Source organism: Nycticebus coucang, chromosome 19 (genome assembly GCF_027406575.1).
Source record: "Nycticebus coucang isolate mNycCou1 chromosome 19, mNycCou1.pri, whole genome shotgun sequence".
Lineage (NCBI taxonomy): Eukaryota > Metazoa > Chordata > Mammalia > Primates > Lorisidae > Nycticebus > Nycticebus coucang.
Genome location: NC_069798.1, coordinates 46,894,639 through 46,910,717, shown reverse-complemented (window position 1 = coordinate 46,910,717; position 16,079 = coordinate 46,894,639). Strand labels below are relative to the sequence as shown.

The 16,079-nt window shown below is 36.5% G+C and overlaps 1 protein-coding gene and 1 pseudogene across 1 annotated transcript in view; both read right to left on the bottom strand.

Annotated features, from left to right (window-relative positions):
* ME2 (malic enzyme 2) overlaps positions 1 to 16,079 on the bottom strand; it is a 70,947-nt gene that overhangs the window by 2,425 nt on the left and 52,443 nt on the right. Inside the window, exons 13-15 of the mRNA XM_053572044.1 lie at positions 12,357 to 12,459; positions 3,207 to 3,277; positions 2,462 to 2,560 (exon numbers count right to left, since the gene is read on the bottom strand). Of these exons, the coding sequence (XP_053428019.1) occupies positions 2,462 to 2,560; positions 3,207 to 3,277; positions 12,357 to 12,459 (273 nt within the window). The remainder of the gene's footprint in view (positions 1 to 2,461; positions 2,561 to 3,206; positions 3,278 to 12,356; positions 12,460 to 16,079) is intronic.
* Positions 3,284 to 9,836, bottom strand: LOC128572099 (heterogeneous nuclear ribonucleoprotein H-like; annotated as a pseudogene).

The window sequence follows — 16,079 nt, the reverse complement described above, 5'->3', positions numbered from 1 at the left end:
GATTGCTTAAAACTGTGCAGCAGTTCCAGCTAATTTACAGTAAGATAGAGAAAAAAGGTCTATACAGTATATTAAAGAAGAAAAACATTATTTGCAGATGACTCGAAACTCAACAATTCCAAAAGAATTGAAAAACTGTGAAAATAATTAAGACTGTTCATAAAATATTTAGGAAAAGAAGTAAATATGCCACATTCACATGAAGAAAACAACAAAATTATTATACTGAAAGACTTTTTAAAAAGACCTTAAGTAGAAAGAGATACTGATTGAGGAAGACTCAATACTAAAAGATTTAATTTCACAATCGAATTTATAAATGTAACAATTTATACAAAGTTGCAAGTTTTTTTTTTTTTAATTTTGAACTCCAAAAAGTCAGACAAAAGAATTTCCCAAAGAATATACAGCTTAGAACAGGCAAGAAAGGGCAGCGCCTGTGGCTCAGTCGGTAAGGCGCCGGCCCCATATACCGAGGGTGGCGGGTTCAAACCCGGCCTCGGCTGAACTGCAACCAAAAAATAGCTGGGTGCTGTGGCGGGCGCCTGTAGTCCCAGCTACTCGGGAGGCTGAGGCAAGAGAATCGCTTAAGCCCAGGAGTTGGAGGTTGCTGTGAGCTGTGTGAGGCCACGGCACTCTACCAAGGGCCATAAAGTGAGACTCTGTCTCTACAAAAAAAAAAAAAAAAGAACAGGCAAGAAAATACTGAAAAAGAACAATGATAAGAAATATAAAGTACCAAATGTTAACACGCATTACACACACTGTAATAATTTTAAAAGTGTCAAATAGTAAACAAAAATGGGAGTGAACAGACATCCCCTGAAAAAGATTCAATTCTCAATCAACTAAAAACAATAGATCATTAGTCAATAAGTGATGCTGGGGCAACTGGTTAACTACTTAGGGAAAAAATGCTCCCTGTCTCACACCATACATTAAAATAAACCTCAAAGGGATTAAAGTTTTATATTATTAGAAAAACTCAGTACATACTTATGATTTTGGAGAGAAGGTATTAAGATTCATAAAAAGTGAGCAAGGACTCAACAAAATAAATGGATAATTCCACAAAAAACTTTAAAGAAAAAGGCATGTCAAACAATTTCATTAAGTTAAAACAAAAGACAAATGAGAAAATATCTGCAACATATCAAACAGGAAGATCCCTATACTTATATACCTAGTAAAGAGCCCTTCTAAATCAATACAGAAAAGTAGACAGACCACTATCCTGATAAAAAGCTGGGAAAAGGTCATGAAACAGGAGTTTACAGAAGAAATACAATTGTTGAATAAACACAAAAGAATTCTTCAATCTCCCTAGTAAAATAAATGCTTCAAATAAAAATAAGATACAATTTCACCTATTATATATGCCAAAGTAATTCTAAGTATTGACAGAAGTGTGGGAAAAGATACACTCATATCTAACTGGTGCAATGTAAATCAGTACTTTTTTCCTAAAGACATACTTAGCAATATGTATTAGAAACCTTAAACATTTTAAAACCTTTTATTCTTATGTTTAGAATTTATCGCAAAGAAAAACCATCAGAAATGCACATAAAAATTTATCTATAAGGGTATTTACTTTGGTGTTATTTCTAATAAACTAAAAATTTTAATTTCCAAAAACAGAGAAATGATGAAACAATGATATATGTAGTAACAAAGGGAACACCATGCAACGTTAATGATCACACATGAGAATAATTATTGACTTACATAGAAAAGGCTTACAATACATTAAGTGGAAAAATTACAGTGAAAAACCAATTATAAAAACAGGCACAGGTAACCACATGCATATGTGCATCTATGTATTTACAGTAGAAACTCCAGTTGACCTAATTTTCTTTTCTTTTTTTTTCTTTTGGAGACAGAGTCTCATTATGTCACCCTCAGTAGAGTGCTGTGAAGTCACAGCTAACAGCAACCTCAAACTCTTGGGCTTAAGCGATTCTCTTGCCTCAGCCTCCCAAGTAGCTGGGACTACAGGTACCTGCCACAATGCTGGCTAATTTTTTGTTGTAGTTGTCATTGTTGTTTAGCAGGCCCAGGCCAGGGTTCAAACCCACCTGTCTCAGTGTATGTGGCTGGCGCCCTAACCACTGAGTTACTGGCACCCAGCCTGATCTAATTTTCATAGACCGGATGTACACCACACGTATATATCAGTATAGTAGGCCTAGTTCCTTATGTTGGCCGGTTTGTTACAGTCCCTTGGGTGGCCAACTTACAGAGGTTCTGCTGTATTTATTAAAAAAAAAAAAAAAGACTACAAGGCAACAAACCCAAAATAATAATGTATGTGTTATATTCTCCTATTAAGAATACGGTTGACTTAAAATTTCTTCTTTGCAGTTTTCTAAATGTTTCAGTTATCTCTAAAGAACTTGTATTCCTTATAAAACTAGTATGTCATTAAAACTTATGTGAAGAGGTATAGCTTACTTACTTTAATAGCAATGTTAATAGAAACTTCCTGAATATTAGCAAGTGGTGGGTAAAGTCTTCCTTGGGCTAGCTCTTTATCTGTCAATTGGCTTGTCAGTGCCTGAAGAGAAAAAAACAGCATTTTCCTTTTATTTGTTTCAGTAATAGAATAAGAACCTAGTAAAATGGAACTGTTCACCAGTAAATAATAAAGAAATAACCACATTTAAAGCATATTTAAAGACTTACCGATATATTCTACTTTATACATACAGAGCTTGGCCTAATTACAACAGCTACTATGAAAACAGACATTAACATTCATATTGATGTGAGTTCTTCAGAACTCCAAATAATACCAGTACTTGTCCATTAAAAATATGCAAGGAATTCTATTTCATTTAACTGTCATAGTATGTTCAGATATATATACAGAATGCAAATACAATCTAATACAAAAGGATTCATAGTTTATAAAAAATAATTTATGCAAAAGCAGACAGGTAATTGTAAAAGTAATTTATGGTTAATTTCCTTTTCATTAATAAGGTAGATTTAACCTTTTTTTTTTTTTTTGGTAAAGAGACAGTATCTTGCCATGTTGCCCAGGCTGGACTCAAATGATTCTTCCACCTTACCCTCCCAAGTAGCTAAGACTACAGGAACATACCACCACACCTGGCTCTCTCTATAGTTTTTAAATTTTAAGATCCATTCATCTTTAAAATTCATCCTTTAAAAAATAAAACAACATTTAAAACATTTACCTTTGCAGCTTCTAGGAAAACATTGTCACTAATATGCCGGGTGTTACAGAGAATAACAGCTAAGGCCACACCTAGAATACATTTTAAGTAGTTTATTTAGTGAGGTCATTTTTCGAATTATGAAAGAAGCCAAATTCCTAATTCAAGCAAATGAACAGTAACCTATCCCCCATCCCAGACAGCTCCCACCAAAAGAGAAAGCAGTCAGGAGATAACAGAAAATCAAATCAAATGATCTTTGCTATAACTTTTTTAAGTAAGAGTTACTTGCCAAGTTTCACTCAGGACAATCACAATGTGCAAGGAAGGACTGAAATCAAGGCCTCAGAATTTTTTACAATTATCAAGACCAAAATCCTAAAGTATTGGTATTGCATCTCAAATTTTCCTCATTAACTTAAAAATATACCTTAAACTTATGTGCCTTACAGGTTATAAAATGAAACTATAATTAACAAACATGCAAAAATGTTCCATTTAAATGTAGACATAGTTTCTATCTTGAGTTTTACAAAAAAAGCATGTCTTTCAACATGCCTCCCCAGTGTTCAATGTCATGTGGTATATAAGAGCAACATTTAACATAATTCAACTGCTATAACCTAAACTTGCGTAAGTACATCCTACAATATAACTAATTTGAGGAAAGAAAGCTGGAACTTGTTTAGTAGTTATAGTTTACTCAACTTTTCTGTTACATCCTAGATATTGTTATGTTTAAAAATACTGAACCCGAAGTCTTTAAAACATGCTGATTTCCACTTACAGAGTAAACATAAATCATAATTTGTATTGAAAGAAGCTGTTAAACTGAAGTTTTCTTTTTCTTTTTTTTTTTTTTGAGACAGAGTCTCACTCTGCCACCCCAGGTAGAATGCCATGGCATCATAGCTCACAGCAACCTCCAACTCCTGGGTTCAAGTGATTCTCTTGCCTCAGCCTCCCAAGTGCCTCCTACAGGCATGTGCCACAGCACTTTACTAGTTTTTTTATTTTTAGTAAAGACAGGGTCTGTTCAGGCTGTTCTTAAACTCCTGAACTCAGGCTATCCACCCACCTTGGCCTCCCAGAGTGCTAGGATTACAGGCATGGCTAAAAGTTTTGTTTTTCTTAAAAAAAGTTGACCAAGTGTTAGTGATCAGCATCAATATATCCCCAATCCACTACTCATACTGGACATGCTAGACACTCCTCCTATTCTGTTCACACCCATCCATGCACGACTTCTGCTATTGTAGTAGCTGCTGTTCATTGCTCCTGGGCCACCCATGCACTATTTGATTTAAATCACTGGAGTTTGCCTATAAAACTTGGTCATATCCACTCATGCTGCTGTTGGCACCATAGCCGTCTCCATAACCACCACTCAGTTGCTGGCTGGCTGGGCCACTGTAACTGGACTGGTTTGACAAGCACACCCTCCCATCATTTGGCCACCACCACTTGCTCTTGCTGTAGACTTAAATAAGAGTTCTACAGATCTGTGTTGCATATTTGCTTTGTCCTTTGATATAGCTGCCCTGGTATCTTCATAAGTTACAAACTCAACATTTGCTTCACCCAGTTACTCTGCCATTAAGACCACTTTCAATGGGTACGCTCACAGGATTGAGAGATGAAAAAAATTGTAAATGTTATTCTCAGTACCTCTGTAAGGTAATCCACACATGTTTACACAGTGCTCTGTTGTGCTCTGGAAAGTAGACCCATATCCCCATAACTGTGATCACACATTCCAAAAAACCAATAATCGGGGTCTCTTCCAAATCCATCTGACCCCAATCTATAACCATCACCATATCCATTATAATCAGCATAGCCCCCACCATAAGCACCGTGGCTCATCCCCTGAAAGTGTGCTCCTTTGCCAATGCTGTCAAACCCACTGGCAGCCCCAGTCTGTCTCAGGACCTGCCCACTGCATGGCCATAAGCTTTCATGATGGATCACAGTGAGTTCTGACTTTAGCTCTACTGCTCTTAAACATTTTGACAAACCTGAGAAGAACTGAACAATTTCTTCCTTGCTACATCCAAAGGAGAGTCCTCTAAGCTGTACTGGCTGTATCAGGTCTATATGAACCAGTATGCTTTGACACCAAATCCATTGCAATTTTGTTTGACTTGAATACTTCTACCTACATATCTGTGTCCCACAGTTTCTCTGTCTTCTTTCAGGGCCAATTTGACTTCATCTTTTTTTTTAGCACTTACAATGTGAAAAGTGTTGACTTTTATTTTTTATTTTATTTTATTTTTATCGTTAAGGGTACAGACAACCAAGTTATACTGATTGATTTGTTAGGTAAAGTCCCTCTTATAATTGTGTCCCACCTCCAAGAGTGACTCGTCTTCTGATGAGTTCAACAAAAGCTTCACCATTTGGTCTGTCTTCTCTTATGAGCCTCAGTCTGAGGATCAAGTATTATCAGGCGAAAATGCTCCAAGGTGCACAGCTGATGTCAAACCCGGTGTTGTCCCCTGCAAGGTGGTTCCCATGTACTTGCTTCTTATTTTAGACATTGTTTTCAATTACCAATGCTAAATTCAGATAGTAAGTCAATACAGGAAAAAACAAAAAACAAAACAAAACAAAACAAAACACTGCACTTCTTTGGCTGAGCAAGGACTAGGGCAAACCCTAGACCTTCACCACGAATCCCTCTCTATCTTCGTGCCCAATGTCATCATCTCTTAAAGAGTCCTGGTGTTGAAATGGACCAGATGCACAACTTAGGCGAAGCTGAGAAGAAATGTTTTGTTGTAATTCTTATTTGCAAAAGAAATAGTTATAGAATATCAAATGGCTTTGCTCAATTTCTTTTTTATGTTTATCAAAATTACAAATACATATAATTCATCAACTCTTAATACAAAAAACACCAGTTCCCAGTCCACCTCTAATGCCCTTCCTCCTCTACGGAGGGAACTACTTTCAATTCTTATAGCTGATTATTTTAATATTTATCTCTCACTCTTATATAACTTGCATGTATTTCTTGTGATTCTTGAACTTTGGAGAACACTAACTCCTGCCTGTGGGAAATAAAGTATTTAGCTCTTTTTTGTATTTGCAGCCTTCTCCCTTCTTCCTGGTATAGTTAGAACATAGTTCTGGTTCAATCAACACTCAATATTTATATTCTCATGACCTCATAATGCTACTCACAGCTGGCCGCGCATTAACACTGTATCATGACTACTTTTCCTCTTCTGCTTAACTTTTTGTTTTTCTTGATTCATTATTATTTTCCTTTGATTTTTCATCATTTAACATTATTTTGCCCTGAAACTCTCATTCAACTCTCCAAATCTTCTTCTATTTTAATGTAGTCTCTACTTTTATCCTATAAAATAAATCTCTCCTGAAGCTCTGATCCAGTTCTCTCTTCTAGGTATGGAGCTGTCGTCCTTGAAAACTGCTTTATCATCATGAGGACACTCTTTGGTTCTAAGTTGAGTTTATTTCTTAAATCCAACTTCCTCTTAATTTTTGGTTACTCTCTCTTTTTGGTAGACTATATTCTCCTGTGGTTTTCTGAAAAACATTGCATGGGAGATAATTTTTTGAAATCTTGAGTTCACAGTTCTAAAAATGTGGCTTTTTGCTTCTTTTCACTTATTTCAGTTTGTCCAGGTTCAGAGTTTTAGTTTGAAAATAATTTCCTTCAGAATTGTGAGATATCATTGTAATACCTTCTACCTCCCAGTATTTGTAAGAAGTCTACAGTTAATCTGAGTTCAGATCCTCTTTAGGTGACTTTTTGTTTCATCTCTGGCAACATGTAGAAACTTATTTATTTATTGAGACAGAGTCTCAATCTGATGCCCTGGGTAGAGTGCTGTGACGTCACAGCTCACAGCAACCTCAAACTCTTGGGCTTAAGTGATCCTCTTGTCTCAGCTTCCAAGTAGCTGGGACTTCAGGCACCTGGCACAATGCCCAGCTATTTTTTTGTTGCAGTTGTCATTGTTGTTTTAGCTGGCCTGGGCTGGGTTCGAACCTGCCAGCCTTGGTGTATGTGGTTGGTGCCCTACCAAGTGAGCTATGGGTACTGCCAAAACTTATTTATTTTTTTTGAGATATGGTCCCACTCTCTTGCCCAGGCTGGAATGCAGTGGCACAATCACAGCTCACTGTAACTTCGAACTCTTCCCATCCCAGCCTCTCAAGTAGCTACTGATATGTGCCATCATGCCTAGCTAATTTTTTTTACAGCAGAACCTCCATACTTGACCACCTCTTTATATAAATATACACATATGCTTCTGGCAAAACTTCACATTAATTTTTAATTTATCTTATTGCCAGACAATGCAAGCCTCTCAAAGCAGCTTACCTGATAAGCTATTATTGTTGTGAATTTTGTCTCTACTTATTTTTAAAAATTCCAAATTATTTTTCTTCTAAAAAATGTCATTAATATAAACATTAATTGTATTTTACCCTCCCATATATTCACAACTTTCTTTGCTTTTCATTCCTTCCTACATCTCTAAGCTTATTATATCTGAAATTATTTTCTTTTTGCCTAAGGAACAAAATTTCTTTTCCTTTAATCCAGGAGGTCTACAGATGGTAAATCCTGTTCTGTTTTTGAAAATATTTTCATTTTGCCGTAATTCTTGAAAGATATGTTCTGTGTAGTGAATTCTCGTTTGGCAAATACTTCCTGAAAGCAACTTAAACACACGTCATTCCACTGCTGTTGGGTATTACGGTTGTTGAGGAGTCAGTTGTCGGTCTAACAGTTGCTTCTTGGAAGAAAATCTTTTGCTCTGGCTGCTTTCATATTCTTCTCTTTGTTGAGATTATGACACATCATGATAATGTTTCTAGATGTGGATTTCTTTTTCTTTATTTCACACATTTTCTTAGTGAGTTTCTTTTGTTTTGTTTTAATTTTTTGTGGCGACAAGGTCTCATTATGTTGCCCAGGCTGGTCTTGAGCTCCTGGGCTCTCAAAGTGCTGGAACTGCAGGCATGATCCTCTATGCCTAGCTCAGTAAGATTCTTGAATACAGATTGTTGTTTACCAGGCCTAAGAAATTCTGCAAATGTTGCCTCTGCGTCATTCTCATTTTCTTCTAAGACTTTAATTAAAGCTGTGTCAATTAAAAGCCCTTTAGGGTTTCAGCTCACAGTGGGAGATGGTTCGCTAGAATTTCCATCCTTGGCAAATGCCAGACTTGGACAAGGTACCAACTTTGTACTCCTTCCATGAAAAAAGCACAGCTATAACTCTCAGCCACTTTCTTCCTGGTCAGTGCTACAGTTTTAAAGTAAAATTGGCTTTGCATGCTGACTCATCAATCTGAGTGCTACTTCCCTCCCTAATCTTGATCCAGATGCTATTTTATTAAGCGTCGATATATTATTAGCTTTAAGGCTTTTGGGGGGGAGTGGGGTTATGTAGTTGTTAAAATTGCTTAATTAGGTCACCCATACATTATTAGAGCCTGGTTTTTAGTTTGCTTTATAAATGGACTGAGGCAATACTTTTTTAGGTTCTTTTTTATTTTCCTTCTTTTTTTTTTAGACAGAGTCTTGCTCTGTTGCCCTGGTTACAGCCCAGTGGTATTATCATAGCTAGCTGCAACTTCAAGCTCCTGCATTCAAGTGATTCTCCTGCCTCAGCCTCAGGAGCTGGGACTACAGGTACACACTACCATGGTCAGATAATTTTTCTGTTTTTTTGTAGAAATGGGGTCTTATTCTTGTTCAGGTTGGTCTTGAACTCCTAACCTCAAGCCATTCTCCTTCTTGCTCTTCCAAAGTGCTAGGATTATAGGCATAAGCCACCTTACCCAAGTAGGTTCATTTTTATCTCTACTACCAGGTCAAGTTTTATACAGTTATAGTGATCATAAGTGTTCTTAACGAGGTTAGGACTTTAAAATATTGTATAAAAGGAATCAACTGGCTTGGCGCTTGTAGCTCAGCAGTTAAGGCACTGGCCACATACACTGGGGCTGGTGGGTTCAAACCTGGCCTGGGCCTGCCAAACAACAATGACAATGACAACAAAAAAATAGCCGGGCATTGTGGTGGGAGCTTGTAGTCCCAGCTACTTGGGGGGCTCAGACAAGAGGATCGCTTAAGTCCAAGAGTTGGTTTTGCTGTGACCTGTGATGCCATGGCACTCTACTGAGGGTGTAGTGACACTCTGTCTAAAAAAAAAAAAAAAAGTCAACTGTCAAATTCCTTAGTATTCAAACATGACATAAAAAATGGTTTTGTTAAAATCACCAGAAAAGTATTTCCTTTCATGTCCTCATGGCTTTATGCCATAGAAATATTATGGAATAGAACAGATTAAATTTGAACATTATCAAGTTCTAGAAAAATGGTGGGACTATTTCTATTATAGATGCAGGTATCAAGAGACAACCACAAGAATTTGAGGGAAACAGAAAGAACACTAATACACGAAAGCACTAGAATACTCAGTTAAACGAATACTTTCCTTACTTCGACAACAGTTACCACATGCTCACCTGATGCCAGCCTATGTAAACTATAAATCTACTTGTCATATCTGAATCAGAGCCTGCTGTCAGCTACTCAGGGAAAGACCCACAAGAAGAAAAAAGACACAAGTGCTAAGGAAATTCATGCCCTATCCCTATTTTACTACAAAAAACAAACAAAAAAAACTTCCCTTAAAATAAACGAACAATTGGGGATCACCAAAAATGTATGGAAAAAAAAACAGCACAAAGAAAAAAATATTTAAAAGAATCCTAATAATTCTCCAGAGAGAGTGAAAAGGATACTGCCACCCCCTTTTAAAAAGCAGCTATTTTAAAAAAGCAATTCTAAAATAAGAAAAAGGTATTGGGAATAAAAAATAAGTTGCTGAACAGACTGATGATAAATGATATAAGCATTTAATTTTATTTCCTTTGGTGTGATACCAGTATTGTGGTTATGGTTTAAAAAATAAGAATACTTTAAAAATTTTTAGAGATACATACTGAAGCAGTTAGGAATGAAATTACATAATGTCTCTCATTTGCTTTAAAATAACTCAGTGAAGGTTGAGTAGGTGGGAAAGACATAAATTAAGTAAGACTGGCTAGGCTGGGTGCGGTGGCCCATGCCTGTAATCCTAGTAATCTGGGAGGTCGAGGTGGGTGGATTGCTTGAGCTCAAGAGTTTGAGACTAGCCTGACCCTATCTCAACTAAAACATAGAAAAACGGCAGCAAGAGGATTGCTTGAGCCCAAGAGTTGGAGGTTGCTGTGAGCTATGATGCCATGACACTTTACCCAGAGCGACAGTTTGAGACTCTGTCCCCCGCCCCCCCAAGAAAAGATTGGCTGCATGTTGATAACCGCTGAAAAGTGGGAGACTGGAACATAGGACTTAATTCAATTATACTCTCTAGTTAGGTATATGTTTGAAATTTTCCATAATAAAAAGGAAAGAAAAAACGACTTGAAATGAAACATATAAAAATCCCAGTAACATTTTGGATAATCTAATGAGAAAATTTTAAAGATTTTGAGAGAGAAAAAGCTAGTATGTAAAAAGGAATCAGAATATCACTGACATCAGATTTCTCACCAGCAACAGTGGCCACGAGAAGTGAATGGAAGGTTTTCAAAGGTCTGAGGAAAATGACTTTCATTCTACAAACTGATACTAATCCAAACTATTAAGTGAAAGGACAAAATAAATACATTTTCAGATATGGAAACACAGGCAGTTTTCCTCCATGTTTTAGAAAAAAACTTTCTCAGAGATGTACTCTAGAAACATGACACAGAGAAAGAGAGTGGAATAACAGCACGCATGGGTCGGAGACAGAACAACCTGGGACATAAGATACAGTTTACTTTAGAGTACGAAGAAATTAAGAAAGTGGTATGAAATTAAAGGAGGATGCAGGGCCCAGTTGCTCACTGCTGAGCAATCCTAGCAGTCTGGGAGGCCAAGGCCTGAGCAAGAATGAGACCCTGTCTCTGCTAAAAACAGAAAAACTAGCAGAGTGATGTGTCAGGCGCTTATAGTTCTAGCTGCTTGGGAGGCCGAGGCAAGATGATCCCTTGAGCCCTAGAGTTTGAGGTTGCTATGAGCTACGATGCCATGGCATTCTCCCCAGGGCAACAGAGTGAGACTCTGTCTCAAACAAATAAAAAAGAAAGTAAAGGAGGATTCATTATACTTGATCACTTGAAAGATTTTGAGTGTCAAAAACTTAGTTATATAAAACTGCATACTCTAGAATATTTATCAAGGCACATTCTTGTTTACATGGCGAATAACATTTATATAATCATGGTTCTGAATATTCAGAATCAATCTATTTACTGACAAACCACAGGAGATAAAAGAACACAATGTGAATGTCAAAACCCCTCTACAATGTAGATATCAGGGACCAAAACTGAGGTGGAGTAAGAGATAAGAGAGATAAATGCCAGATTTTTTTTTTTCGTTTTGCACTGTGGCAAGCAAATAATAACTTTTAAGTTGCTAACAAAAAGCTCTTTAAGTATGTTATGTAAAGATAAAAGTAACTGCTTAGAAAAATTAAAAGTAGTAAGACTAACTGAGCAGTAGAGAGAGGAAGCAAGGTATTACAAGATACTATGTTCCATAACCTATATTCACAGTGGGACACTCTTACATATCAATAAAGGGGGATCAGTGGATTGGTTATGATGGTAAACACCAGAAAACCTCAAAGCAAACCACTGACAGCGCTGTATCTGAGAAACATGATAAGGAGGCACCAAGGGGAGACACAGCGAGCCAAATTATTTTATACTATTCTGTTCCTTTGCATTTTATGGATCATGCACTATATTAGTTCCATGGTAAAAACAAGGTTAGTTAACAATATGAATAAATTTCCAGAGAAAACAGAACAAGTTGGATTTGCTCAATTCTTTTTTTTTTTTTTTTTTTGTGGTTTTTGGCCGGGGCTGGGTTTGAACCCGCCACCTCCAGCATATGGGACCGGCGCCCTACTCCTTGAGCCACAGGCACCACCCCTGGATTTGCTCAATTCTTTAAGTGTGTCTGTATGTACATATTAAAATTCTGTAAATAACTGTTACTTAGTTTTTCAATCTTAAATTGCAAAGAATTCCATGAAGTATTTTAATGTAATTAACTATCACAACATAAATAATGTATTACCTGGAAAAATATATGCATTGTTTCCTTGACCTGGTGTAAAGACTCGCCCATCTTTGAGTTTCACTGGCCCAAATGGACTGCCACTGGCGAACAAACATCTTCCCTGTTAATAAAATGAAATAACATCAATTTTGTTACTTTATATGGATTAGAAAATTGAGTTCTAATAAATTCATACAAATTCAAACCCTGTAGTAAAGTACACCAATATCTTACTCAGAAACAAGGCATAATTTACTATATCATCTAACCTTTTCATTAAAATCCTCTTATAAGAATGAGGTTCATTTTATGAATAGTATACATTCAATAAACAATAAATAAAATTTTAAAACATCCATTAGTAAATTTTTTAAAACCTGACACTTCCATTTCTGAAAATGTAGCTGACATGTAAATAACCATCCCTAATAATAAAGATTGATACAAACATCTATGAATGAAGGGGAAATATCAAATTTAAATTGCTACCACTTACTGTACATCTGCTTTTTTGGATCTGTACCAGGTGCTTTACACGTGCTGAGTGAATTCAGTCCTCATGAAAACCTCATGAGGCTATCATCACATACACTTTGCTGATTTAAAAAAAAAATCAGACAACCAAGACTTTAATGTATTTTCAAGTACTCTGTGAAAAGTAACACATCAAAATGTAGCACTTAAACTCAACTCCAGATTTTTTATAACTCTAAAGCCCAGAATTTTTTGATTATGATACATCGCCCAGTAGGCAGTTTATAAAACAGACTTGTGGTGTAACTATACTACCATTCCAGAAAAAAACGAAATGTTATCCTATTAAAGAAAAGTAAGTCTCCAAACACGTTGTATGCATCCAATTTTATTACTATGCTCTATAAGGACATATAATAAGTGTTAATGGCAGGTTCAGTATTTTTTTTTTTTTTTTTGAGACAGAGTCTCATTCTGTTGCCCTGGGTGTCATAGCCCTGTGCCATGGTGTCCTAGCTCACAGCAACCTCAAACTCCTGGGCTCAGGTGATCCTCTTGCCTCAGCCTCTCAAGTAGCTGGGACTATTGGTGCCTGCCACAACCCCCGGCTATTTTTTTCTATTTTCAGTAAACAGAATCTTGCTCTTGCTCAGGCTGGTCTTGAACTCCTGAGCTCAAGCAATCCACTCATCTCAGCTTCCCAGAGTGCTAGGATTACAGGTGTGAGCTACCATGCCCAGCATACATTCAGTATTTCTAAGAAAAGTAATTGCTCATGTAATTAAAAATTATTAGAAAGTCAATTTATAAGATAAAATCTTTCATATAAAATTCACCCCCTCCCCAAATTCTTCTCTACCCCCCCCCACCAAAGAAAAGAACAAGATGAAAACAACAGTGATTAAACAGGGTAACTTATCTTGGAACATGCAAGGAGTAACTAAAATAAGTCATGTTTAAATAGCCACTGAGGTTAATTAAAAGATGATTTGTAGAAAACAATATTTCCCACATTAGGTCAGTTGAACTGCCATGATACCTGAACATTCAACAGACTTATTCTAAGTGTTTACAGATAGTACTTTGTATTCTTTTTTTCATATCAAAAATGTGTATTACATCATAAGTGAATTAAGTGATTATTCTTTATAGTATTGTAGACCCTTGGGCATTAGTGAATTTAACACTTAAGAATTGGACTCTGGGAAATCTGAAGGTCTACAATGTACAGTATGTATTATTTTTTACAAGATATGTTTCCAATTTAAAAATGATACAAAGTTTATGTGCAGAAGTAAGTTAACTGTGCTAATTGTGTCCCAGCTGACTACTTTGGACCTGCAACTCCATTCAGCTATAAATTTTCTTATTGTAGAGAGCGCTATTAACTTTCTACCTTGTTCTAAACATAGCGCTATATGCCACACAAAATTTGTTTCTTTGAACAAAGTTAGTTCATAGTCAATGTGGTATGTATTATCACAATAAGGATGCACGTAATAGATTGTTCCTGTGGTATCGTTAATTTTAATAGCCCTATAAAGTACATTATGCAGTATCATAGCACACTTTATGGGAAAAACATTAATTCTCATAACAGCAAGTTTGAAAGATTTAGAAAGACCTTGAAATCTCTTCTATAATGACAAGATTCTACAGCAGTTTCTCTTCTCCAGGCTACACTTCCCCCAGCCCATAATCAATCTAGGGTTTAAACATATGCCCAGATCTTAATGATAACACTCTATTCTTACTCTGAAGTCCAAACTGGTCTGTTTGAGCAGATGGCCATTAAAGTAAGAAGACTTTTTTTAAGAAGGTATTTTTCTCACTGAGCAGCAGAGGGTGTTAGAGTAACATTAAGACATTTCTCGACGGAAAGCAAAAGGGGGCTTGGCTCCTGTAGCTCAAGCAGCTAAGGCGCCAGCCACATACACCAGAGCTGGTGGGTTCGAATCCAACCTGGGCCTGCCAAACAATGACAACTACAACCAAAAAATAGCCAGATGTTGTGGTGGGCGCCTGTAGTCTCAGCTACTTGGGAGGCTGAGGCAAGAGGATCACCTGAGCCCAGGAGTTGGAGGTTGCTGTGAGCTGTGACGCCATAGCACTCTACTGAGGGTGACAGCTTGAGGCTCTGTCTCAAAAAAAAAAAGAAAGAAAAAAAGGAGGACTCACAATGTAAGAATGACCATAAGGATATAAAAATTTATGCCATTACATTAAATAACATTAAGAAAAAATTTATATAAATGACACAATGCTCACTAATCATTTTATGTAAGCGGTAGCACAATTTCATCATTATAAAACTGAGAAAAATTTGGATTTTTTTTTTTATTTTTGTGGTTTTTGGCTGGGGCTGGGTTTGAACCCGCCACCTCTGGCATATGGGACCGGCACCCTACTCCTTGAGCCACAGGAGCCACCCTTTATTCTTTTTTTTTTTTTTTTTTTTTGTAAAAATTTGGATCTTTAAACTGATGAAATACAGTACATCAAACTAGTCTCCTTGGGGAGTTTTTATTCATTGCAGTAATGTACATTTCACATAATAATGTTTATTCAAAAAACAAAATTCTTAAATGTTTGAGTTGTCTTCTCCTGATATACTACAACTGCCCAAAACATTTAAATTTTTTACATTTTAGAAATGTCAAAGCCTACAATGTATTAAGTATATTTACCAATGCTATGATACCTGAGTCATCATGTAAGACTGAGATTTCATTTTTTTGGCAATAACCATTAGTTATAAGTAGTAAAGTCTAGTGAAGAGGACAGGCAATCAAGCTAAAGGTAATAACTTTGGTAAAAAGAAAGACAGTCAATTAGGCCAGGCATAGGGGCTCATGCCTATAATCCTAGTACTCTGGGAGGCTGAGGCAGGAGGATCACTTGAGCCTAGGAGTCTGAGACTGCAGTGAGCTATGATGATGCTACTGCACTCTAGCCTGTGCAATAGAGTGAGACCCTGTCTCAAAAACAAACAAACAAAAAAAACAAAGACAATATGTTAAAAAGATTTTTAAAAAATCTATATGTTGATTTGTGATTGATTTTAAAGGATTTACACTTGGGAGGCTGAGGCAAGAGCATCACGTGAGCCAAAGAGTTTGAGGTTGCTGTGAGCTGTGATGTCACAGCACTCTACTGGGGGTGACAAAGTGAGACTCTGTCTCAAAAAAAATAAAAGATTTAAATAATTATAGACTCAATAATTATTATAGGTAATGGAAACCAACAGTTGTGAAAATTTATTTTAAC